Genomic DNA, 27,963 nt, shown 5'->3' with positions numbered 1-27,963 from the left:
CCAACTCCTGGAATCAGATGGATGTCACCAACGAGCTCACCAGAGCAGGTAAACAAACACAACAGTGAAACAAATCTTATGTATGTTGACTAAGCTGGTGTTTTATCATGTTTAATACTTAATGCAAACTCATTATTTTCCAGTACATTGGAATTTCTTTCCTCCCTCAGTTGTTCCATACTACTGCTATTTAGAAACTTTTAAAAGTCAAGCCGAGTGTCAATTAATAGGACTGGCTTATGTTCTCTCTTACACTTTTCACTCTTGATGGTGTCCTATATTATGGGCTTGGATACTTTTGGTGAAAATCTGTAAGCTCATAAAACGGCTTAGTTTTATATTCATTCATTTTCTTTAGTCAATCTTTACAATGCTTTAAAACTGATTAATTGTGAAAGAGTTTCTCAATGCCTGAGCAAGGTATTTTGGAGAACATTAATTTTTGTGTCGCGATCACCAACGTCAAAAGGCTTTTGTACATTAGGATTAACAAGTTAAAACCTGCAAAGGTTCGAATGCTGCTAAATGCAATTAATGATGTAAGATTTCTGTGCTGCTTTTACATATTTGATGACAAATTTATTCCAAAAGGATTAAAACTTTGATAAACTACACCTATAAGAATTTTATACAAGTTTATTAACCAGTCTGCTAAAATAATGTTTGATAGAATTTTAACACCTGAAGTTTCCTTGATGACTCTGTTGGTAATTACATTGTGCTATGAACGACATAAACTAAGGAAAGTCATAGGTTTAAATGTTTGATCTGTACTTGGTTTATGAATTCTATCTGGGATAATTGGAACCGGAGGCATTACAAATAACCTTAGCAATCCTTGTTCAGAAAGGCAAGAAACAAATACCAGCCATAGACTTTGCTACTTATCGCTATGTATGCTTTTTGTTGGAATTTCACATACTCATATGTTATTAGAGGGAGTTTAGCCTCGGAATCCAGTTTTGAGTCTCGATGGGGGGGTGGGGGAGGCATGGTGCAGTGGGGCTGGATAGAGCGCCAGCGCTAGGTGGAGATTGACAAAGATGTCATGGACAGAAAGGCAAATGGAATGTAAATGGTGCAGATAGTGTGCTGATAGTGGAACATTAAGAGATCAGAATGTATTAATGGCAGAACAAAGGTGAGTAATGTGTCAAAGGACAACTAGGAACAGGGAAAAGATGGCCCAAGTGGGTGGTGTGAGGGAGAGTGGACAATGGTGAAGGAAAAACAGATTGAGGGAAGAAATAAAAACCACTGATATAAATAAAAATGGGGTGAAGGTGGAAGCAAGAGTTCACAGTCAGTAGTTGGTGAACTCAATGTTAAGTACAGAAGACTGTCACATGCCTAATCGGAAGATGAGGTGCTGTTCTTCCAGTTTGCGCTGAACTTCACTGGAACATTGCAGCAGGCTAAGAATGAACATGGGACATGTGAGCAGGACGGTGAGTTGAAACGGCAAGGAATAGGGAGGTCTGGGTCATGCTTGCCATTCTGGTGTTCTGCAAAGCGGTCACCCAGTTCAGTCTCTCCAATGAAGATCAGACCACATTGGTAGCAGGGAATGCAATAAACCAGATTGAAAGAGGTGCACATGAAATGCTGCCTCACCTGAAAAGAGTGTTTAGGCCTTTGGATGGTGAGCAGGGAAGAGGTAAAGGGGCACATGTTACACCTTCTGCAATTGCATGGGTAAGTGCTAGGGGAAGAGTGGGAGGTGTTGGGGATGATGGAGGAGTGGACCAGGGTATCCCAGAGGAAATGTTCCCTGTGGAATGCTGACAGGGGGATTGAGGGGAAGATATATCAAACATATAACATCAAATATCAAGATATATTATTAAATATCAACACTTGCATTTAAATAGGTTCCCTCACATGGAGGAGCAAACTCTGTGCACTTTAAAATTATGGAAGCAATATATTTAAAATGGAAAATAGGTGGAATGAGAATTAAGCAGTGAAAAAAGTAATAGTCATAGAGTTTTACAGCAGGGAAAGAGACTTTTTGGCCCATCGTGTCTGCACCAACCATCAAGCACCTAATTATTCTAATCCTACTGGTCTATCACCTTGTATGCAATGGCATTTCAAATGCTCATCTAAATACTTCTTAAAAGTTGTAAGGGTTCCCGCCTCTACCACCCTTTTAGGCAGTGAGTTCCAGATTCCAACCACCCCCTGGATGAAAGGTTTTCCTCACATCTCCTCGAAACCTCCTGTCCATCACCTTAAATCCATGCCTCCTGGTTATTGACCCTTCCACTAAGGAGATAAATATCCTCCTATCCACCCTATCTATGTCCCTCATAATTTTATATACCTCAGTCAGGTCTCCCCTCAATCTTCTCTGCTCCAGCAAAACAATCTCAGCCTATCCAGTCTCTCTTGAAAGCTGAAATGATCCAGCCCAGGCAACACCCTGGTGAACCTCCTCTGCACCCTCTCCTGTGCAATCACTTCCTTTCTATAGTGTGGTCACCAAAGCTGCACACAGTACTCCAGATGGGGCCTAACCAGCATTTTATACAGCTCCAACACAACCTCGCTGCTCTTATATTCAATGTCTTGGTTAATAAGACAAGAATCCCACAGGCCTTCTTGTCCTGCTGTCTTCAGAGATCTGTGAACCTGCACACCAAGGTCCCTTTGATCCTATGTACTTCCTAGGTTCCGACCAGTCATTGACCCCTGCCTTGTTAGTCCTCCCAAATGCATTACCTCACACTTTTCGTGGTTAAATTCCATTTGCTACTCCTGCCCATCTAACTAGCCTGTGCATACCACCCTTTAATCTAAGGTCTTACTCCTCAGTATTTACCACACCACTAATTTTTGTGTCATCTGCTAACTTACTTATCATACCTCCTACATTCACATCATTTGAAAGATGTAAAGGAAGTGGCAAGGTAGAAATATTTTTTCTGTAACTTTAGCATTCTGCTGTATGATAGTAAGAGTATCGATGTCGGAATAGTTTACATGAAATTCCTTTATACACTATTTTAATGGAGATACTGTATGAAAATAAATAGGGCAATACCCTATTAAAATAATAGAGGAAAGAATTTTATTCAGTTGCATCAAATGGTCATGCAATAATATCACAAAGTGCCTAATTAGCAACACATAAGACAATGATTATAAGAATGTACATGTTTTTGAAATTTAGTGAATAAAATGAACAGTTGTATAATTGAAGCAACCGCTAACTGTGCAAGCTATTCTTATGTACATGTAAAATAAACTATTATTTTTAATACTTATATTTCAATAGCATATTGGTAATAAAAACTTGGTGTAAAAATCTATTTATTTTCTTACCCACCTTATCTGTCGTTAATAAATCATAAAACCTGAAACTTAAAATCAAAGCAAGGAGTAAGTTTGATTTAGATGGCAAAATTGATTTATAATGTAGTATATTCAAACTGCACCAGATATTAAAGAGATCCATACGTATCTGGCCGACCTTTCTGATTGCGTCTAGTATTGTCTCGTTGTAAGTCCTCATAGAAACCTTTGTACCTCTATTTATTTTTCATCACTATTTTCCATAATCTGTTGAATTTAAAGTAATGACCTGGATTTTGCAGTCAGTTGCAAAGGAACTACATTTGCCATTCACTATACTGACAACAATCCACAGAGACTTTGTGGGCTCTTGAGTGGAGAATTGAAGTCACCAGGTCACAGATCTAGCACACGTTCTCTGAAGTGGATTTGTAGTAGAAGTAGGGAAAGCAACTGCATGATATTTCAACCAGTCAATTTGAAGAATCCTCAAGGACTCACACAATGGGGTACATTTTCCAGTCCCACTCGCCGCAGAAATCATAGTGGGAAGGACAGACCATTTAAAGGCCTGTGGACCCCATGGATATTTCTGGTCTCCGAGATGGTGTAACTGGAAAATCCCACCCAATGGGTGCAATTGTCTCAGAAATTGGCAACGGTCCTATTTCAGGTGGGGAAAGCAGTGTTTAATCCGCCAACAGCAATAGTGGCTTTTTCTGCCTTATTATGTAAAATTTAATGTACATAATGAGCAGATATGCCATATCGCTGGTGGGCGGCCTCTTTCTCGCCTGCTCCACCATCACCTCAGTGCTTCAGTGATCCGGGTACCATATTTAAAAACTGCCATTGCACACAGCTAGTATACTTCAGAAGCCACTGGGAAGTCATGGCTGTCAAACCTAGGACACATACAGCGCCAAAGTTCACTGACATTTCCCGTGAGTGCCTACTGGATGCAATGTTTTACTTCTATACTCTGGACGAAGACACTTATCCAAACTGACCAATCCAGCAAGGGAGGTGGTGGCAGTGGTGGTCAGTGCCAATGTCTGCACAATAGGACAGGTATCCAGTGCCACAAAGTGATGAATGAGCTCCACCGTTCAGCCAGGGTAAGTCGTTCTTCTCATCATTCATCACTCACAGCTCCCAAACTCACAGATCCATCTTACATCTACAGGCATCTCACTCAATGTCATCTCAAGGAACACCACCATTAACACTCCCACACATTCACCTCCCTTGTCCCACTCACCATTCACACATACCATGCATGCTTATAATTTTCCATGGCATGGATACTGTTTGCATTCTCTCCATCTGTCTCATTGCAGGACAAGCTGGCACACAAGCGGTAGAGAACCCAGACAGGTAGAGGGATGCCAGAACTCAAAGTCCTCACAGACTTGGAAGCGAGAGCAATTCAGCTGGCCAATGAGAACATGGACTGTTCCTGTGCTGATGGTGAGGTCAACGGCATTCAAACAAGTGGGGATGCATCACTGCAGCATCCATCAGACAACCATGCTGTGAGTGATGTCTCTTACTTCTCCGGCTCCTGCCATGCAGTAATGACCTTTTTTTGTCAAGGACTCCTGAGAAGCAGCCAAGGGGGTTCACGAGCGAAATTGTCGACAGCATCACAGAAGAGGAATTCACAGGACCCCGACATAGAAGACACGTCACAGCGCTCACACAAAGCTTCCAACATCATAGCGACAAACACCTCAATAGGACCTAGTTCTAGAGTAGCCTCATGGCAACAGTCTGGTGAGCACATCGCACTATACAATCCACAGCAGGTGGAAACAGGGGAATGCAAGGGTGTTGCCACTCGGAGGTCTGCTAGAGGCCAGGAATCTGATGAGCCCGAGTCAGAGGACGAACCTCGTGATTTTGGAATGTACTGAGCTGGCATCACAAAGTTGTTATTTTTCCTGTGTGCTCTCTGCACCTTTGAGGTGCATCCCTTTACTTTGCTCAATCAAAGTGTGAGTTGCAGCATGAGCCTCGTTGTATCTTGTCTCTGCTGCACTCAGTGGTCTCCGCATGGGTGTCATCAACCACCTCTTCAGTGGGTAGCCCTTGTACCTGAGTTGCCAACTCTGCAGCCTCTGTAGAACCTGAAAGATGTCGGGGATCTGAGAGCAGCTGAGAATGTAGGAGTCGTGCACATACCCTGGGAATCAAGCACAAACCTGCTGGATGCATTTGGTATGGTTGCAGATCAGCTGAACATTCAGCGAGGGGAAGCCCTTGTGGTTCACATGGTTGACAGCTTGATAGCACAGAGCTCTGACTGCCATGTGGGTGCAGTCAATGGCACAAGAAAAACCAGAGACCTTTGCAAATCCTATGTCTCTTGCTTCCTGGCTTGCCTGATCCCAGTCGAAATGCACAAAGTTGTGTGCCCTCATCAAGAGTATGTTCTTGATATCTCGGCTGCATTTCTCTGCGGAGGCTTTTGAAATCCCGCAGAGGTCACCAGTGGTGCCCTGGAAGGAGCCACTCGTGTAAAAATTGAGCACAGTAGTGACTTTCAGCAACACTGCTAGTGGATATCCTCAAAGTCCCCATGGTGCCAAATCCTGCAGCAGGTGGCAGATGTGACCAACCAGTTTCCTGGACATACGCAATCTTCGATGACACAGGTTCTCAGACATCTGCGGGTAGGTAGACCCTAGGTTTAGCGAGGCGCGTATGATTGATGGCTCTGTGAGATTCACCATCTGCGTGTGTAGCAGTCTCTGCCATTCCTTCCCCTTGATAGTTCTGTTCCTACCTTTGGCTAGCTAAGCACTGCGTTGATGCCCTCTTCTTGTTCTTCTCTCCTACTTATAAGACTACAGATTCCTGATGGTCTCCTCACTGCAGAATCAAAGTTATAGAGTTGGGCGGGATTCTCGAAGCTTCCCAGCTGCATGTTTCCCAATGGCGGGAGGTGACGCGCGTTCGGTGGCAGTGGTATTCTTTGCTCCTGCCCCTGTCAATGGGAATTCCCATTGATGTCATCCCACAGCGCCAGGAAACCCATGAGCAAGAGTGCACTGCCGGTGGGACTAGAGAATTTTGCTGCTAGCGAATGGTCAGAGAACTCCAGGGTTGATGTTCAGCATTTGTTTGTTAATGACCACTCTATGTCCATTCATCTTCTGTAGCTGTCCCTCAAAGCCCATTGACTTATGGCCTGACCACAACATTGGTGCCAAGTCTCAGTTCAATGCTGGTTGGGCAAGACCCCACACCACCTCTGCCCCACACCATTTGGCTGAGTGGCGACAGCTTTGGCTATTCAACAGCATCCTGAGCTCTCATCTCAGGTGCAGGCATTGTCCTAACCTTCACTCCAAGGCCTTGCACTCAGCTTGATCCATAAAGGGCATTTGTCAATAGGCACTTCAGAATAAACCAAAGGATTAGGAACAGTCGCCTCGGGCAGTGTTCAATGACCACCTTTTTGTAAGGGGATATTGTAGCTTGTCCAGTCAGGCAATGGTATTGCCACACTACTGCCACACCATAACAGTCATTGAATTTGGAAGCCCATGCGCCAAAGGGTTAAGTGCTGAGCTGCAATCGTTGCCACTGTCACACATAGGTGCTGCTTGAGTGGGCACAATTGCGTGACTTTTGTGACTCCAAGCATGCCAACTGAGTTAAAGCTAAACGGCCTCATCTGCAATGGCGTACTGATCATTGATATGTTTTTCCATTAGTCTTGTCCTTGTTTACATCCCAGCTCAAGATGCAACCCCCTTCTGACTGCGTCGAACCGTCAGTCCATGCTGATTTCCCACCCCAAACCACTGAAACCCAAGACCTAGGCGTTCCATCCCTTCACTCTCTCAATCCTTCAAAAAAGCACATGCCCCAGGCTTCCCTTCCCTCTCTCCAGCTCTTTAAAGAAACCTGTGCCCCAGCACCAGAAGGCAGACTCAAAGAAACTGCTGTGCAGACTTGCTTGTGAGCTCCCCTCAGAGTTCAACTCACCAGGTGCACACCTTTTGAAACCAGTCGCACATCACAACATTCTAACAGCATGCCGCCATGAAACTTTAATTTGATGTGGGGTTAGGATTTTAGCGAATGATATACTAATGTAGTATAATGACGCTCTTAACATTCAACAGTGTGGCCCACCGTTCACGGGATCACCTCCTGCATTCACACCTCTGATAAATGCATCTAAGGCCTTCTCACAATATTTTCCACTTAGAAGCCACCAAATCCACCCATTGCGAAAAGGAGTAGAAAATCCCAGCCATGTCTAAACCAGGAAGTATAAATTAGATTTAAAACATGTACAGAAAGCATAATGAAGATTTGGAAAGAAATATGGGATTAAGAGAGAGAAAAATAAAACAAAGACAGACAGAAAAATGATTTTTTTGTTTAAAAGCTCTAACGTTAATTAAGTTTGAAGGAATGAGTCTCTACCTTTCCAAAATTAAATTTGCTGGGCCGGAGAGGTCTCAGAGGAACAATTCTGACTCACCACTCTATTAAAAATTCACCTGCACTTGAACACACCAGCCCTAACAGTTTTTGACATTTTTGATGAGTAACTAATGGGTAAGTACTGCAATTTCATATCCTCATCAGTAAAACTAAGGGACTGGTCATTGACTTCAGGAAGCAAAGTTTGTACACGTCACGGCGGAATTGGTTGACAGCTTCAAATTCCTGGGTGTGCACATCACCAACAATCTGTCCTGGTCCACCCACATCGCCACAACAACCAAAAAAGCACAACAGTGTCTATATTTCCTCAGGAAATTCGGCATATCCACATTGACTCCTACAAATCTTTACAGATGCACCATAGAAAGCATCGTATCCGGCTGCATCAGTAGAAAGCATCGTATCCGGCTGCATCAGTATGAACAAAGATCAAGCTATGAATATGTATGGTTCATGGTTACAATATGTGCACCATTTAATCACAAAGCCATCAGATCAACAAATATTTCTGTTTGTAATAAGGAGCTAATTTTCACTCTAGATTACTAAAATATTTCAGATCTTGAATAATCCAATCACTAGAAATAGATGAGTACTGCCAATGGTGAGCACACTCAAATGGGACAGAACTGGTAATATGTGTAAGAAAAGAAATATAGACAGAAATCAACAAGAAAAAGAATTAGACAATCGACCGAAGGTGCTTTTTTGTTTATTTATTTACAGGATATGGGCGTCGCTGGTTAGGCCAGCATTTATTGTCTCTCCCTAGTTGCCCTCGGGAAAGTGGTGGTGAAGTTCCCTTCTTGAACTGCTGCAGTCCCTTATGTGTAGATACACCCACAGTGCTGTTAGAGAGGGTACTCCAGGATTTAGACCCAGTGACAGTGATGGAACGGCAATATATTTCCAAGTCAGGATGGTCAGTGACTTGGAGGGGAACCTCCAGGTGGTAGTGTTCCCAGATATCTGCTCATCTTGTTCTTCTAGAAGGTAGTGGTCATGTGTTTGGAATGTGCTGCTTAAGAAGCCTGGGTGAGTTCCTGCAGTGCATCTTGTAGATGATACACACAGCTGCCATTCTTTGACGGTGGTGGAGGGATTGAATGTTTGTGGAAGGAATAGCAATCAGGTAGGTTGCTTTGTCTTGGATGGTGTCAAGTGACCTGAGTGCTGTTGGAGCTGCACTCATCCAGGCAAGTGGAGAGTATTCCATCACACTCCTGACTTGCGCTTTGTAGATGGTGGACAGGCTTTGGGGAGTCACAAAGTGAGTTACTGGCCATAGGATTCCTAGCCTTTGACCTGCTCTGGTAGCCACAGAATTTATATGGTTGGTCCAGCTAAGTTTCTGGTCAACGGTAATCCCCAGGATGTTGATAGTGGGAGATTTAGCGATGTAATGCCATTGAATGTCAAGGGGTGATATAGCCTTTATATTACCAAACAACATTTAGATTCCCATGCACTATTGAGCAATCCACAGTATGTTCAGAGATTGGTATTACCAGGCTTGATTGTTAAACAAAACTGAGCAAAGTTATAATGTAATATATTGCACATCTTAGACATGCTGGACTGCAACACCTTCTGTGTCATAGTTGAGAATATTTAATATGGATAATACACCTTTCTGAAACAGATGATGGGGCTGTATATAATTAATAAACATTCCTGTAACATATCTGTATATTTGTGCAACCTTCCTCTAAGAGGGAGCTGCAACTGTATGTCATAGACCTTCCTACAACAGGTGCCGTGTAGGTTTATATTTTGTTATTTGGAAACATGAGATGTGAAATTTGGTGATGTGTCAAGAATGAGATTTATAATTAAAAGATAAAGACAGATTGAAAATCCACTTCAAGGTATATTTTCAAGAATAAATATATCAAAATAAGTCATATTTTTAAACTCAAATGCATGATGAGACTCAGCAGGCAAATTAAAAATGAGCCAACTCCCAAGAGATTTAGTCAATATCAACGGCCACATTATAAATCTTATTCATACCAAGCAGGTGGTGCATGTAACATGAGCTGCAGAACACATATAGTTAAAATAAAATAAAAACCATCTCATTCTTCACTAACTGATTCAATATAAAAATATGATTAGATTTCAATTATGTGACAAGCTCCATTACACCAAAATGGAAGTTTGATTAAATAACAGAATGTTATCAAATTATATTATATTTATAGTATCTAAATAAATAGATAAGACCTCTTTATTATCAATTTTCTGAAATGGATTATCTCATTAAGTATCTCCTGTCATTAAGCAAAAAACATAATTTTATTTCTATAGATAGTATCAGGTAACATAACTAATAGTTTTTACAATCGCCAACTCCAACGCCAATACTTTCCAGTGATCTGGTCTGTCATCAAGTGAGATGTTTATTAATTAGAACAATACAGTGGGTCCATGTGGAGAGTCAGGCAAATTCTCTCTTCTCAGCACTGCTAATATGCTTTAAGGGTTTAATAAGAATTAGCAGCTCAGGAAACTGGTGTGATAACTGCCCACATCGTATTTTAATATCTGCGCCAATGATCAAAGCTGTTCAGAAACTAGGAATTTCAAGGTTCTTTGCATATTCAAGCATGATATGAGTTAATTGTTGCAGAAACAAATTTGATGATGTAATTCAGTATCAATGGTGTTCATAATATTGCTTTGGGACCATTTACAGCTCACTTCAATTTTACCTATGTTCCTCAGAAAATTTATGTAACTCTGGGGCCTTCCAACAATAGTTTGCGCAGCCATGGAATACTGACCAGGTGTAAATTCAGGGCCATAATTTCTTCCTTTCTTGCTGAAGCGTACGTAGGTTCAAAGCTGTTAAACACCAAGGTTGTTTCAGATATGAAAGGACTCTCTTGGAATGCAATGATTTGATAGAACTATTGGTTAAATACTTATTCCTTTCGATTTTGGGGCTAAAGTACCCAATCTCCACTTCACAACAACCCACAGTGCAATCAGATGCTCAGTATGGGGAAAAGTGCAAGTCCTATTGTAGCATTTCCTTGATTGTGGGATTAATTGGAATTTTGGCCTTTGGCAAAAGGTTTAAGAGTAATAGTGATGATGTTGAGTTTTTAAAATTATAATATTTCTTTCTTCAAGCAGCATTAACTTAATAAATGTTAAGATAGTCTGGCTTCATAAGCCAAAATGATTAAATAGAAATTAAAATTGATGATTATAAAGGATGACAACACTTCCTTGGACAACCCCTTAATAACTTCCTCGTGACCTAAAATTGATTTTCAGACTTACTCTGATATCAACCTGCAGTTAATTTACATTTTTAATCTTATGCCAGGTGTCTGCTTGACCCCACTGACCTAATACATTTTATCCCCTGTCAAACCTTTCCAGGCAAGTACTGGAGGTCTTTGGTTTATCTTGGGTGTTAGTGTTAGCTTCATACCTGCTGACCAGAAAATAAGCAATCTTTTTAACATTCTCTCCATGCTCTCATTATGTATGATGTGGAGATGCCGGCGTTGGACTGGGGTGAGCACAGTAAGAAGTTTTACAACACCAGGTTAAAGTCCAACAGGTTTGTTTCGATGTCACTAGCTTTCGGAGCGCTGCTCCTTCCTCAGGTGAATGAAGAGGTATGTTCCAGAAACATATATATAGACAGATTCAAAGATGCCAGACAATGCTTGGAATGCGACCATTAGCAGGTGATTAAGTCTTTACAGATCCAGAGATGGGGTAACCCCAGGTTAAAGAGGTGTGAATTGTGTCAAGCCAGGACAGTTGGTAGGATTTCGCAGGCCAGATGGTGGGGGATGAATGTAATGCGACATGAATCCCAGGTCCCGGTTGAGGCCGCACTCATGTGTGCGGAACTTGGCTATAAGCTTCTGCTCGGCGATTCTGCATTGTCGCGCGCCCTGAAGGCTGCCTTGGAGAACGCTTACCCGGAGATCAGAGGCTGTACCACCCGAAGCGTGGTACATTGGCGAGACCATGCAGACGCTGCGACAACGAATGAACGGACATCGTGCGACAATCACCAGGCAGGAATGTTCCCTTCCAGTCGGGGAACACTTCAGCAGTCAAGGGCATTCAGCGAAATCCTACCAACTGTCCTGGCTTGACACAATTCACACCTCTTTAACCTGGGGTTACCCCATCTCTGGATCTGTAAAGATTTAATCACCTGCTAATGGTCGCATTCCAAGCATTGTCTGGCATCTTTGAATCTGTCTATATATATGTTTCTGGAACATACCTCTTCATTCACCTGAGGAAGCAGCGCTCCGAAAGCTAGTGACATCGAAACAAACCTGTTGGACTTTAACCTGGTGTTGTAAAACTTCTTACTGTGCTCATTATGCAGACCTCCAAAAATAATTTTGCATCTCGGATTTGGGCGGGCAGGAGGGGATTGGAGGAATTGTTGTAGGAGTCATGGTGCTTATCTTTACTGCCCGCACCCACCCCCCACCCCACTGCCAGCATTGTAATAGGCACATGTGGAACATGATTGTAGGCTTTAGCCTTCAAGAGTCTTGCTAAAGGGCAAAAGCTGAGTTCTGAGTAAATAAGTCAACATCAAATGAATGCACTATTTAACTGGGGGACTCTAGCCTGTTAAAGTGAAATAATGGCACAACTCACAGAGAAAATTCACCCTTTGAGATTAATTATTTTGTCCTGTCTTTCAATTTTGTTTTATTCTCCGCTTTCTAGCGGTTAAGCATGCAATGGGTCTCTGATTTCTTTCTATGTGCCTTTCGCCATTACAATGACTGTTTTTCCTGTCTTTGGAATCAACTGGCACTGTGCATTAATAAATTGCTAGCACTACTGCTTCTGATTTTAAACTTCATATAGGTGAAATGAAATGAAATGAAAATCGCTTATTGTCACAAGTAGACTTCAAATGAAGTTACTGTGAAAAGCCCCTAGTCACCACATTCCGGCGCCTGTTCGAGGAGGCTGGCACGGGAAGGTCTAAAGCATTGCTTTACAATCTATTGGTTAAAAATGATTAACTGTCAAATTGATGCCAGCATTTTATTCTCTATTACCAACTTTATCTTTACTTAATATTAATGACAAATACATTTGGGCAATACAAGCTTTGCAGTGATTCCTTCTGCAATCCACGGTTTGGCTCAGTTCCAGAATCCAGTGGTAATTGCAGATTAAGTGCTTCGGAAGAATAATCACACTTGAAATGGAAATAGGCAGCCCATGATATTGGTACACCAGAAACGCATAAGACTGACGATTGCTGTAATTTTACCTCTTATGAGATCATATGTGGGCAGGAATGTAACTGCCTTGGACTTTTACTGCCGACCATACCAAATTTCACAGTTTGTGTTAATGTTCCTAATTATTATGCCAATTGCAGGCCAACTGACTCAACTTGGACAATTAAAATTAGAAAGTGGGACTCTGGAAGTGGATGTCAAGTCTCCAGTTGAATGTCCTTGTTGCTGCCCACCGTGTTTAATGGCTGCGTGGCGGAGATTTTTATCAGTGTACAGTTTCTCACCGACTTTTATGTTGATGCGAGGTAGGGCAAACAGTACACCACCATCCAAGTGCACACCCACCCCACCCTCCATCATCATCATTTCCATTCATAACATCCAGCCCGATGTGTGGGAGTTGAGTGAGCAAGATATCATTGTTTTTCAAATCCCCAGGACAAGTATGGGATAATAAATAATCTTTTTCTTTTAAATTCATAAAACAGCTTGCTTCCAGGATTATATAAATTGGAACAATCACTCTGATGGTAAGAAATATACACATCTCATACAAAACACATTGATTACAGACGTTAACGACACACAGGGCAAGATTTTCCTACTGCATTGTGCCTCGTGCCAATCTGGATGCGCCAGCGTCTGCTCCCGATGGTGAGATCTGTATCTCACCCAAAAATGGTGAGAAGCTCATTTAACCTAATTTTCATTCATTTCAATCTCATTAACGAGATTGAAGTCAAACGCAGCAATCTCCCAGGGGTCACCCGACTCCTCAGCAGGAAGTCATGGGGCTGTTGTTTAGTATTCCTCTACAAAATCGGGAACCTGGCGCAATTGATACCAAGGGTAAGTGAGGAAGTGAGTGTCCCTCTCCATTTACTGGCAAGCAGCTCAAGAGCTCCGGAGCTGCTGCCCCAGCTCTTGGGTAGGCTGAGGAGTCCTTCAGAGGGGTTGGGGCTGTTCGTGGGGTGGGGGGGGGGGGGCTGGAGGATTGCAGTTCCGCAGTTCCCTCTGGGGCGGGGGGTGAAGGCTTTTATGACTGTGAGGCCTTCAAGCCATCTTTAAATATTGTGGAGACCTTTAACAGGGGAAACCACAGCTGCAGCCTGTCTGTCCTACCAAACATTTCCAGGACAGAGCCCGGATGTAGTTCCCTTCATGAAATTCAAACTCATCCCTTTTGACTCTGAGCAGCCTCTAGCTTCACAGCTGATGGTGATTTCAAAGGAGGGATTAGCCTTGTTCGTTGTGAGAGCACTCCATCTTGCTGAACTCTCAAGTGCCTCCTCGAAGGACAGGGTGAAGCACTGTCTGAGAGGATGATTAGTGGACTGTATGTCCAGCAACCTTTGATGCCTGAACACCTTGCTTGTACTCTTGGAGCATCAGCACCATAGAGGCAGCTGCCAACAATCAAACAGCAAAGAGCAGGACTTCACCACTGAGGACCCCCTCGCAGCCAAAGGATAAGTGCCTGGATGAACAGAAGCCAGTTGAGCACAACCCCCTAATATTGCTGGCAGAGGTCTGGGGTCTAGGGGTTCCTGATCTGGCTGGGAGTGAGTGTGAAATATGAGGTTTGCCAGCACAATAGCTTCACCTTGAGAGAAGGCGGGACAGTCATGGTAAGGGTGGGGGTGGGGGGATATGAGGGTCACGGGATGAAAGACCTAACTGATTGTTGGTCTCTCTCCTCCAATTCTTGGGAGTGGAAGCCTTTCCTGTAAATATAGGGAACTCCCTGATGCCCCAATGCTTGTTGCAGCTGAGACGGGCAGATACCGAAGAAGATGCAAGACCAACGCAGGCTGGAGGCAGCACCACATGTGCAGGGGGCTGCAGTACACCCTCAAGAACTGTTGCTTCACAGTGCCAGGGTCCCAGGTTCGATTACCGGCTTGTGTCACTGTCTGTGCGGAGTCTGCACTTTCTCCCCGTGTCGCCGTGGGTTTCCTCAGGCTGCTCTGGTTTCCTCCCACAAGTCCCGAAAGACGTGTTTGTTAAGTGAATTGGACATTCTGAATTCTCCCCCAGGCGCCGGAGTGTGACCAGTAGGAGATTTTCACAATAACTTCATTGCAGTGTTAATGTAAGCCTACTTGTGACAATAATAGAGATTTTTATTATTAAGAAGTGGCCACCCATCAGGTTGAGGAAGGGGCTAGAAGGGGTGGCCAGCAGCATGCCAGGGTGTACAGGATTCGTTGGTCCTTCAATGAGCTGACCGACAGCTTATACTGAAGAAGACTGCTTCTCAACAGAGAGACAGTGCGGCACCTGTGCCACGTTTTCATGGACATGGCACGTTGTGGAGGAGGAGGACACCTGCTCCCGGTGGCCGTGAAGGTCACTGCACCACTAAATTTCTACACCACCAGTTCATTCCAGAGCTTGAGTTGGGACCTGTGTGGCTTTTCGCAATCATCTGCCCACAGGTGCATCCGGGATGTGATGGATGCTCTGTATGCCTGGGCGTCGGACAGCATCAATTACGACCTGGATCAGGCCCACCAAGGTGCTCAGGCTGTAGAATTCGCAATCAAGGGCCCGACATGCAAGGAGGATTGGGGAGGCCCTCATCTTCTCCAGATTCCAGTGAGATGAGGTTGACCGTCAGTTCAACAACCCCCTGATGCACGATCAATAACTCCAGAAGCGAGGTTGGAGACAATTGAAGGCTTTAATACGCTAGATGTTTCCCCAGCAGCGCAGGTACAGAAGAAAGCTGCTGGGGCGGCATGGGCTCTTATACCCCACCTTGCAGGGCAGAGCTAACATACAAGCTTAACCAATGGGAACAAGTACATTATCCACCAATGGTATTCCGGCATTACCAGGTACCGTAATCCTTCTAACACAGACTACCACACCCCCCCCCAATCCCCATCACACCCCCACTTCCCTGACCACCCTGTTCCCCCCTCCAAGTGTCTATGTAACATCACTCCAGTGTGATGGGCCTGTGTTGGCACTGTCAGCAGGTCCCTATACAAGATAAGTGTGTGCTGATCACATGCTGTGAGGAAAGCTCTGCTGCTCCTCAGGATCTGATTAATTCTGACTCCTATCTTTCTGCTGACAGCGTGCTCACACCCATCATCATGACAGAATCTACATTGAGGTATTTGATCTTGGACCACTGTGCCAAGGGAGTGTGCGGGGGTTAGCGGGGGGAACTTGGGGTGGGGGTGCGGGTAGGCCTGATGTAAAGACTAATGTATCAGAGGCTTCACATGGATCAGGTTTTCATCAAATTTTTTAATGGAGAACATTTTAATGCAACAGATATCAATCCCCACTAGCTACGGAAAGTGACCTCATCAGTGCTCCACACTCTTCTTGATCCTCCATGGTCTACTATTACATCTCAGTGTGTCCCCAGGAAGCACGTCAGAGCTGGTGGTGGCCTGCTGCTTTCTCCGTCCGATGGACTTTAATGCCCATGGAGGGCCTGGAGTCGCAATGCCCCGGCCCACTTACCGGTAACACAGGCATCACCACTGGCTGGATACAGAATTGTCTGGCCGAAAGAAGAGAGCAAGTGGTAGTGGATTGAAAGTTTTCTGTCTGGAGGTCAGTGACCAGTGGTGTCCCACAGGGATCTGTTCTGGCACCTCTGCTCTTTGAGGTTTTTATAAATAACTTAGATGAGGAAATGGAAAGGTGGGTTAGTAAATTGCTGATGACATGAAGGTTGGTGGAGTTGTAGATAGTGTTGAGGGCTGTTGCAGGTTACAACAGGACAGTGACAGGATGCAGAGCTGGGCTGAGAAGTGGCAGATGGAGTTCAATCTAGATAAATGTGAAGTGATTCATTTTGGAAGGTCAAATTTGAATGCTGAGTATAGGGTTAAAGGCAGAATTTTTGGAAATGTGGATGAACAGAGGGATCTTGGGGTCCACCTACACAGATCCCTCAAAGTTGCCACCTAGGTTGATAGGGTTGTTAAGAAGGCGTGTGGTTAAGATGGCTTTCATTAACAGGGGGATTGAGTTTAAGAGCCGTGATGTTTTGCTGCAGCTTTATAAAACCCTAGTTAGACCACACGTGGAATATTGTGTCCAGTCCTGGTCGCCTCATTATAGGAAGGATATGGATGCTTTGGAGAGGGTGCAGAGGAGATTTACCACGATGCTGCCTGGACTGGAGGGCATGTCTAATGAAGAAAGGTTGAGGGAGTTATGGCTTTTCTCACTGAATAGAAGTGACTTGATAGAAGTGTACAAGGTGATGAGAGGCATGGATAGAGTGGATAGCCAGATACTTTTCCCCACGGCGGAAATGGCTGTTACAAGGGGACATAATTTTAAGGTGATTGGAGGAAGGTATAGGGGTGATGTCAGAGGTAGGTTCTTTACGCAGAGAGTAGTGGGTTCGTAGAATGCACTGCCAGCGGAGGTGGTGAAGTCAGAGTCATTCGGGCCATTTAAGTGACTCTTGGACAAGCTCATCGACAGCAGTAAATTGAAGGGGTGTAGTTTAGGTTGATCTTAGATTAAGATAAATGGTCAGCACAGCATTGTGGGCTGAAGGGCCTGTACTGTGCTGTACTGTTCTATGTTCTATGCCACCCTGTTCTGTCTACTGCCCTTAAGATGGGTCAGTGTCAGATGGGGGGAGATTAAGAACACCAAGAAACCACCTTAGTCTCCTTGGTGGAGTCCCTGGGATGGACTCCAGCATTTCCTCCTCATGAGCGTGCCCAAAGGGCTCTTGGGACTCCATAGGATGGAGTGAGCTCCGAAGCCTCTGAGTCATCTAGCACTGCAAGTCCTGGAGGCTCTCTGTTTGTTGCCTGCACCATGGTGTCAACGCGATGGTCCTCAGTGACTGGACCACGATCTGCAGTGCCTCGACAATTTCACCTGTGTCTGAGACATATCCCTCAATGACTGGAACACGATGTTGAGGCCCTCAGTCATGGTAATAACAGACTGAGCTGAGCACCAGCTTGAACACCACCATTCAAGGCACAGATGTCGTGCTGCAGGTTTTCCACTGCGGTTGCCAAGCTAGCAGTGTTGGCCTGGGTGCCATGCAATCCCGGCACCATCTCCTGTGCCTGAAGGCTTTGGGACTCCTCTAATTGCCTTTGTAGTCACTGGAATGTTGCTGACTCCCTCTGCTGAACATCACGGCTGTGTCCTATCATCTGTAACAGCTCTGGGAGAACCTTGTTCCAAGGCTCCACATCTGGCTGGGACCCAGCTGAGTCCTGGAATCCAGATACCTCTGACTGCTGTCTCCCTTGGATATTCCTGCCTCCAACTGATGTGCATCAGCAGCTGTGTGGTGCTCACCAGATAGTGGCCCCAAAGTCTGTCCATTACTGTTGCCCAGCGAGATGTGTATTTCTGCGCTGGTCGAAGGTGCGGGTGATAACTGTAACTCATCACTGGTGTTCTCTTCAGAACTCTCATTCAAGGTGTTTTCTTGGGTGGCAGGGGTGGGTGTAAACGACTCCGGGTATCTCAGCATCATCAGATGACGATCCTGCAAGACAATGGACATTGGTCAGTTAATGGTCAGTCAAAGGGAAGGTACTCTTGCAGGACATCAACAACTCACTTGAGACAGATCATCTGGATGAAGGGACAGTGGATCGTCACAGGCCAACTTGTTGTCGGTTACTGTTCTCTCCTCGGACAACCTCATGATCTCCAGCGTCCTTTCCCCATAGAGGGTGAGGACTCAGATCTCTGGCATCCCACCTCCCCCATCTTCGTCCTTTCCCTCTTAGTATTGTCTAACTTCTCCTGCGGGACAAAGAGAGGGCATTGTGAACTGCATGCCTGATGGGTCGGGGGAGTCTATAGCAGTTGCATGTGTGGACAATGCACCGAGACATGGGTTGTGATGGTCAGTGCCTGGGGCCTTCCAAACCCACTTTGGTCTCAAAACAATATCACAAAAGAAAATATTGGATTTTTCCAGCGCATTGTCCACACATTCACCTCCCCTTGAAAGAAAAAAGCCTCACTGAAGTTCAATATACACCTTTTAATATTATCAGCACTTTAATAACTATCTTATTACATATTGCACAGGTAACATTTTTCTTTGTCACATTTTACAATTACACATTTTTCAGAGGCAACTCCCGAAGGTTTAACCTGTAACAAAACCAACCAAACGTGGCAAGTTTTAAGGAATTCTAACATCATAGAATTATCAGAACTCTGTTTTCCTCCTCTTCTATCCCTTTTCAATCTCTGGACCGACCATCAGAAATTTCAATGCTTTTCCGTGCAACAAACACAATTTTCTTGAGGTAAATGGTTGTAGCATTAAACTCCAAATAAATGACCTGAGGTTATTTGTTCAAAACTTTTCTAAATATGTAATGTGGTCAGTATATGTTCCCTGAATGGTTGGTCACATCCACTTCAACTTGTTGAAGAGCTAGCACAAGAATGAAAGCCTCTTTGATATTCAAGTATTTTCTTTTATGTTTATTAAGCTTCCCAGAAGAGTAGCTAACAGGCTACTCTAAACCAGCTTCTCCCTGGCTGGCGGTTGGCTCCTGCGAAACAGGGGTTATCCATTGCGGTCGTAGCTGATGACGCCTATCCGGAGGCCACAGACCAATGCGGAGCCCCACTACAACGACCATGCCGTGACCAGGGACAAGATCAAGTGGTGCTTCGGCATCCTGAAGTTCCCAAACAGGTGCCTGGACCGCTCTGGAAGGGACCTCCAATATAGCGTTAGGAGGGGCACCGGAGCGCTGAGCACTGGCTGTATTGGGGTTCATGGCCCATGCCAAGCCCGGACCCTCTTCGCAGCACCACCCCCCACCCCTAGTGCCCCCTCTGCAGCCAGCCCAGACCAACCCATCCCTCACACCCTCTGACAGAGCACCGAGGCAGGTTGTAATGTAGTTGATATGCATTTATTCTGAACATATATATACAGATTAGTCCCTAGCCTCTTTAACTGTCTTATGTGCTGCCCCCATGTTAACCTAACTGATGTCTACCTTTCTGGTCTTACGGGCCCTAATGCTTCATCTAGGTGGACCCCCAGTACATATCCTTAATAAGACAACTTTGCACCTTGATACTTCTATTTCCCCAGTGGAAAAAAATCATGACTTCTGCAGAGCCTAAACCGTTAGCAAGTTTTATGCTACGTTGTGTTCTAGATCCTGTGTGAGTATATTGGGTACCTTGCAGCCTTGGGAGAGAGACTTGGCAATCAACATTGATGAGGAGACATGAGGTTGTATATGGGATTATGCCAATCAAAGTTTGGTATGTAACAGAATGAAAAAGACTCAGTTCAAAATACTACACAGTTTGCACACTGAGTTTGAGGCACAGGTTTAATCCTGCTTTCCCCCCGATATGCCTAAAGTGCCAAGTGGTCAAGGGTGATTATTTTTATTTTTTATTTAAAAAAAATAAATTTAGAGTACCCGATTCATTTTTTCCAATTAAGGGGCAATTTAGTGTGGCCAATCCACCTAGCCTGCACATCTTTGGGTTGTGGGGGCGCAACCCACGCAAACATGGGGAGAATGTGCAAACTCCACACAGACAGTGACCCAGAGCTGGGATCGAACCTGGGACCTTGGCGCCGTGAGGCAGCAGGGCTAACCCACTGTGCCACCGTGCTGCCCTTTCAAGGGTGATTATATACATTGCGTATGGATCTGTGTCAAAATTCAATCCTATTGGTCTGGCACAATAAAGGAGCTTCAGAGGATATTTGGCACGGCCTTGAAATATGATCCTTTGTTCCTAATTCTGGGTCTTCTAGATAGGCAAATTATTGTTGCTAATGAGAAAGGCTGTATAACATCTTAACTTTTGCAGCACGGAAAAATATCCTCTACTCCTGGATTAGTGACAAGTATCCTTCGATTCAAAATTGTCACAAAATAGTTATGGCCTAATTGATCCGTTGTGTAATTAGATGCACTAATTCTGAAGGACCATTGTTCTGAGATTATCCTGTCTTTTTCTGTTCTCATGTTTGCAGAAAACATTGTTCTGTACTGTACCAGTTTGTGTTTTAAAAGTTTTGTTGTGTCATCTGTAAAAAATATAATACTCCGATATAAATAATGGACAAATAAGAATTCTTCTTTAACAATAAGATCTATTATTCTCCCTTATAATGCAGTATTTATGTTTGTGTTTTACACTATAGTTGAGGAAACATCACCTGATATAACTATAGTTATAGAAGAACAGAATGAAGTCATCAAAACTAACCAGGATACAGAGGACACATTGAGCTGTAATGACATTTCCACACCCAGTATGGACAGCTGTTTTGAGGCAAACACAGGGTCAAAAGTTATGAATGAAAGTTCCCATGAATCCTCACAACAATCACACACACAGGAACTAGATAACATGCACCAAGCACCGAGGAATGAAGACAAAGTGTTCATGGTGCATTGTGACCAATCTGAAGAAGGTGAGGAAGTGCGCAATTGAGGTAAAATCAGAAATTGACAAGCTTGTATAGTCCGTTGTGCATTTTCTGAACAATGTTATTTTTGAACAAATATTTATGTATTTCCAGTTGAAAGTTATTCTTCACACATTCTTCAAAACTAATGCAGAAAAGGTGGCACTTAATTGAAATTTAGAAATTATTTCAGAGAAGATTTGCCCTCTAAAGTAAAGGATTATTTGAACTGAGTGATCTATTGATCTCCTCTATAAAGCTGTAAATATTTTGTGCTTTATTGCAGCTGAAGATACATCACCTGATTTGACTAGAGTGACAGAAGAGCAGAGCATAGTCATTGAAACTAATAAGGTTACAGTGGACACCACAAACTGCAATAACATTATAACATCAAGTTCAGAGAGTTGTTCTGAGGCAAACTCTGGGTTAGACACCATGAACAAAAGTCTTCAGGAGCCCCAACAGCAAGCAACTGCTCTAGAAGTTGATGATGTGCAAAGAATGCAAGAGGATGATGTAAATACTGGGCCAGTAGTCATGCACAAATGTCTTCAGGAACCTCCACAGAGGGCAACCTCTCAAGAACTTGATGATGTACAAAGAATACAAAAGGATGAGGTAAAGACTGGGTCAGAAGCCATGAACAAAGGTCTGCAGGCACCCCTAAAGCGAGCAATTGCTCTGGAAGTCGATGATGTGCAAAAAATTCAAGAGGATGAGGTAAACATTGGGTCAGAAGCCATGCACAAATGTCTTCAGGAGTTTCCACAGCGAACAACCTCTCTAGAACTTGATGATGTGCAAAAAATGCAAAAGGATGAGGTAAAGACTGGGCCAGAAACCATGAACAAAAATCACCAGGGGCACCTACAGCGAGCAACCACTCTAGAAGTCAATGATGTGCAAAGAATGCAAGAGGATGAGGCAAACACTGGGCCAGAAGCCATGTACAAATGTCTTCAGGAGCCTCCACAGCGATCAAGCTCTCTAGAACTTGATGATGGGCAAAGAATGCAAAAGGATGAACTAAACACTGGGCCAGAAACCACAAACAAAGATCACCAGGAGCCCCTAGAGCAAACAACCACTCTAGAAGTCAACGATGTTCAAAGAATGCAAGAGGATGAGGCAAACACTGGGCCAGAAGCCATGTACAAATGTCTTCAGGAGCCTCCACAGCGATCAAGCTCTCTAGAACTTGATGATGGGCAAAGAATGCAAAAGGATGAACTAAACACTGGGCCAGAAACCACAAACAAAGGTCACCAGGAGCCCCTAGAGCAAACAACCACTCTAGAAGTCAACGATGTGCAAAGAATGCAAGAAGATGAGGTAAATACTGGGCCAGAAACCGTGAACAAAGGTTTCCAGGAGCCTCCACAGCGAGCAACCACTGTAGCACCTGATGATGTGCAAATAATGCAAGAGGGTGAAGACAAAATGCTGCAAACACAGAACATCAACAAAGGAGCAAACACAAATCAAAGCAGCTTCAATAAAACCACAGAACTGGATCAAAATAAAAATAATGAAGAGAAACAGACATTGGAGGCAGAGCTGCAGAAATGCATTGACGATTTGAAAAAACTTAAAATACCCTCTACATTCTTAAAGAAACAGAGGCACTGGCAAAATGAATTGTTAAAGAAATATGATGTGTAACCCGATAAGAAATAAGATGGATATATCGGAGAATTTGTAATACGTTAATTGACTTGCCAACTTTCTTCTGACAGAGTTGACAAATGAAAAGTTGGTAATATAAGCATAACTACTGTCAAATATGACCATCTATCAGAATAGTTGGACATTACCTATATAAAAATAAGATCAGAAGACCTTGCATTATTATCTATTATGGTTTTCTCACCTACCCTATATGTCCACTACACTTTACATTATATTATTTTTAAAAAACATTTTTTTATTAAGGTTTTCATAAAATATCAGTAACAAAATGAAAAAGGAACCCAACAGGGTGAAGTACAAAACACAGTCCAGAAAAGCAACCCTCCATACCCCCCTCCCCCTGTACATAAATAATAAATTAACACCCCGACTTAACACAAAGCAAACATAGCAAATATATACACCCCCTCAGACCCCCCAGTGTAAATAATCAAAAACAAAAATAAAGTAAACCCCCCCGAGTTGCTGCTACCATTGACCAATGTCTACCGTTCTGCCAGGAAGTCTAAGAACGGTTGCCACCGCCTAAAGAACCCTTGTGCCGACCCTCTCAAGGCGAATTTCACCCTCTCCAACTTAATAAACCCCGCCATATCGTTGATCCAGGTTTCCACGCTTGGGGGCCTCGCATCCTTCCACTGAAGAAGAATCCTCCGCCGGGCTACCAGGGACACAAAGGCCAGAATACTGGCCTCTTTCGCCTCCTGCACTCCCGGCTCCACTGCCACCCCAAATATTGCGAGCCTCCAGCCCGGCTTGACCCTGGAACCTACCACCCTCGACACCATCCTCACTACACCCCTCCAAAATTCCTCCAGCGCTGGGCATACCCAGAACATATGGGTGTGATTCGCTGGGCTCCCCAAACACCTAACACACCTGTCCTCGCCCCCAAAGAACCGGCTCATTCTTGTCCCGGTCATGTGTGCCCTGTGCAGCACCTTAAACTGTATGAGGCTGAGCCTCCCGCACGATGAGGAAGAGTTCACCGTCCCCAGGGCATCTGCCCACGTCCCTTCCTCAATTTCCTCTCCCAACTCCTCCTCCCACTTACCTTTCACCTCCACCACTGAGGCCTCCTCCTCCTCCTCCTGCATCACCTGGTAAGTTTCCGAGATCTTCCCCACTCACAGCACCCCCCCGAGAGCACCCTGTCCTGTACTGTGTGGCCGTAGCCGCGGGAATTCCACCACCTGCTGCCTGGCAAACGCCCTTACCTGTAAGTACCTGACGGTGTTCCCCGGGGGGGAGCCCGCACTTCTCCTCCAGCTCACCCAGGCTCGCGAACTTCCCGTCCACAAACAGGTCTCCCAACCTTCGCATCCCTGCCCTGTGCCACCCCGAAAACCCTCCATCTGTTCTCCCTGGGATGAACCGGTGGTTCCCCCGTATTGGGGTCCACACCGAGGCCCCAACTTCCCCCCTGTGCCGCCTCCACTGCCCCCAAATTTTGAGGGCAGCCGCCACTAGCGGGCTCGTGGTATACCTCCTTGGAGGGAGCGGCAGCGGCGCCGTTGCCACCGCCCCCAGACTCGTACCCACACAAGACGCCGTCTCCAGCCTCTTCCATGTAGCCCCTTCCCCCTCCATCACCCACTTGCGCACCATCGTCGCATTGGTGGCCCAGTAGTACCCACAGAGGTTGGGCAGCGCCAGCCCCCCCCGATCTCTACTCCGCTCCAGGAACACCCTTCTCACCCTCTGAGTCCCTCGCGCCCACACAAACCCCATTATGCTCCTGTTGACCCGCCTAAAAAAGGCCTTCGGGATAAACATGGGGAGGCACTGGATCAGGAACAAAAACCTTGGGAGCACCGTCATTTTGACTGACTGCACCCTACCCGCCAAGGACAGCTGCAATGCATCCCACCTCTTGAACCCCTCCTCCATTTGCTCCACCAGCCTTGTGAAATTAAGCCTATGCAGGGATCCCCAGCTCCTGGCCACCTGGACCCCCAAATACCTGAAGCTCCTCTCCGCCCTTTTTAGTGGGAGCTTGCCAATCCCCCTCTCCTGGTCCCCTGGGTGAACCATGAATAGCTCGCTCTTCCCCATGTTGAACTTGTACCCTGAGAAATCCCCGAATTCCCTGAGGATCCTCATTACCTCCGGCATTCCCCCACCGGGTCCACCACATACAGCAGCAAGTCGTCCGCATAGAGCAACACCCTATGCTCCGCCCCATCCCCCTCCAGTTCCTCGACTCCCTCAGTGCCATAGCCAGGGGTTCAATCGCCAGTGCGAAGAATAGTGGGGGATAGGGGACACCCCTGCCTCATCCCTCGGTGTAACCGAAAGTACTCAGACCTCCTCCTGTTCGTGGACACACTGGCCATCGGGATCTCATACAACAGCCTAACGCACCTGACCAACCCCTCCCCAAACCCAAACCTCTTCAGCACCTCCCACAGGTACCCCCACTCTACCCTATCAAAGGCGTCCATCGCCACCACTATTTCCGCCTCCCCCTCCCTGGCCGGCATCATGATAACGTTCAGAAGCCTCCGTACATTTGCGTTCAACTGCCTCCCCTTCACGAACCCCGTCTGGTCTTCGTGGAAGACCTGAGGCACACAATCCTCAATCCTCGTGGCTAAGACCTTCGCCAGCACCTTGGCATCTACATTTAGCAAGGAAATCGGTCTGTAAGACCCACATTGCAGGGGATCCTTGTCCCGCTTCAGGATCAAGGAGATCAGTGCCCGGGACATCGTTGGGGGCAAAGCCCCTCCCCCCCCTCCCTTGCCTCATTGAAGGTCCTAACTAACAGCGGGCCCAACAGGTCCATATATTTTTTATAGAATTCGACCGGGAAACCGTCCGGCCCTGGTGCCTTCCCCGCCTGCATGCTCCTCCAGCCCAATTGGGCCCCCAAATCCTGCCACCAGTCCCTCCTCCACCTTCGGAAACATCAATTGGTCCAGAAAGCGGCCCATCCCACTCCTCCAGTGGGGGTTCGGACAGATACAATTCCTCATAAAAGTCCCTGAAGACGCCATTGATGCCAACCCCACTCCGTACCATACCCCCTCTCCTGTCCTTAACTCCCCCGATCTCCCTAGCTGCGTCCCGCTTCCGAAGCTGATGCGCCAGCATCCGGCTTGCCTTTTCCCCATACTCATAAATTGCCCCCTGGGCCTTCCTCCACTGCACCTCCGCCTTCCTGGTGGTCACCAGGTCGAATTCGGCCTGGAGGCTGCGCCTCTTCCTCAACAGTCCTTCCTCAGGCACCTCCGCATACCTCCTGTCTACCCTCACCATCTCCCCCACCAGCCTCTCCCTCTCCCTCTGCTCCCTCCTCTCCTTGTGGGCCCTAATGGAGATCAGCTCTCCCCTAACCACCGCCTTCAGCGCCTCCCATACCATCCCCACTCGGACCTCCCCGTTGTCGTTGGCCTCCAGGTACCTCTCTATGCTTCCTCGGACCTGCTCACTCACCACCTCGTCCGCCAACAGCCCCACCTCCATGCGCCACAATGGGCGCTGGTCCCTCTCCTCCCTCAGCTCTAAGTCCACCCAATGCGGGGCGTGATCCGAAATGGCTATCGCCGAGTACTCGGTATCCTCTACTCACGCTATCAGCGCCCTACTCAAAATGAAAAAGTCAATCCGGGAATAAGCCTTATGGACATGTGAGAAGAATGAAAATTCCCTAGCCCCCGGCCTTGCAAATTTCCAAGGGTCCACCCCTCCCATCTGGTCCATAAACCCCCTCAGCACCTTAGCCGCCGCCGGCTTCCTACCCGTCCTCGACCTAGAGTGATCCAGTGCCAGATCCAACACCGTGTTAAAGTCTCCCTCCATTATTAGGCCCCCCACTTCCAAGTCTGGGTTCCGACCCAACATGCGCCGCATAAAACCCGCATCGTCTCCCTGCACCCTCTCTCCCTGCAGCTTTCCACTTACCATTACATACCTACCGCCATTGTCTGCCACAATGCTCGACGCCTCGAACGACACCTTCTTTCCTACCAAGATTACCACCCCTCGATTTTTGGCATCCAGCCCCGAATGAAACACCTGACCTACCCACCCTTTCCTCAATCTTACTGGTCTGCCACCTTCAGGTGTGTCTCCTGGAGCATGACCACATCCGCCTTCAGCCCCTTCAGGTGCGCGAACACGTGGGCCCGCTTGACCGGCCCGTTCAGTCCCCTTACATTCCAGGTTATCAGCCGGATCAGGGGGCTACCCGCCCCCCTCCCCCGCCGACTAGCCATAACCCCTCCTCGGCCAGCCACGCGCCCGCACCCCACGCTGGGCCCGTTCCCCATGGTGGCAGACCCCCGTCTCGACCCCCCCCCACTCGCTCCAGTTCCCCCTTGACCATGGCAGCAGCAACTCGATTCCCCCGCAACCCCCCCCCCCCCCAATCACCCCCACGCCCCCCCCCCCCCCCGGCTAGGATCTATTCTAGCTGCTTTACTCCACCCATTGCACTTCCGCAAGTCTGCTGACCCCGGCCACTCCTGCCTCTCCTTCGACTCCTCCCATTGTGTGACACACCCTACTCTTCCATTCCCCACCCGCAGGCTCACCACCTCCCCCTTCCATCCCAAACGTGGGAAACAATCCTCGCTTCCCCACCCCGGCCCCGCCCCCTCCAGTCTTCAGCGTGGGAAAAAGCCCGCGCTTTCCACCTACCCGGCCCCATCACCTCTGACGCAGCTCCTTTTACAGGCCCAATCCCCTCACCCCCGACTTGGGCCTCCCTCTCCCCCACGGGGCCCCATCTCACTGCAGGCCATCCACCCCTCTTCCATTTGCTTACCCCCCTCCAATAGCACCCCCGACCAATCCAACCAAAACAGTGCCCAACCCGCCCTAACC

General features: G+C 46.2%; 1 protein-coding gene across 1 annotated transcript; it reads left to right on the top strand.

Annotated features, from left to right (window-relative positions):
• Positions 1–27,447, top strand: LOC140421040 (uncharacterized). Its single transcript, XM_072505350.1, has 3 exons — positions 1–48; positions 21,175–21,447; positions 21,728–27,447. The coding sequence occupies exons 1-3, from the start codon at positions 18–20 to the stop codon at positions 23,104–23,106; spliced, it is 1,683 nt and encodes a 560-aa protein (XP_072361451.1). The 5' UTR covers positions 1–17; the 3' UTR covers positions 23,107–27,447.
• The last annotated feature ends 516 nt before the right edge of the window (positions 27,448–27,963 follow it).

The sequence above is a fragment of the Scyliorhinus torazame genome, chromosome 5 (assembly GCF_047496885.1).
Source record: "Scyliorhinus torazame isolate Kashiwa2021f chromosome 5, sScyTor2.1, whole genome shotgun sequence".
Taxonomy (NCBI): domain Eukaryota; kingdom Metazoa; phylum Chordata; class Chondrichthyes; order Carcharhiniformes; family Scyliorhinidae; genus Scyliorhinus; species Scyliorhinus torazame.
This window is presented reverse-complemented; position numbering and strand designations above follow the sequence as displayed.

What these genes read in the sequence shown, in the direction of transcription:
- LOC140421040 (XM_072505350.1), top strand. Translation starts at nt 18, where the DNA reads ATGGATGTCACCAACGAGCTCACCAGAGCAG. An exon ending in CAACGAGCTCACCAGAGCAG is followed by an intron (nt 49 to 21,174) that starts GTAAACAAACAC and finishes TTTACACTATAG; the next exon opens with TTGAGGAAACATCACCTGAT. An exon ending in TTGTGACCAATCTGAAGAAG is followed by an intron (nt 21,448 to 21,727) that starts GTGAGGAAGTGC and finishes GCTTTATTGCAG; the next exon opens with CTGAAGATACATCACCTGAT.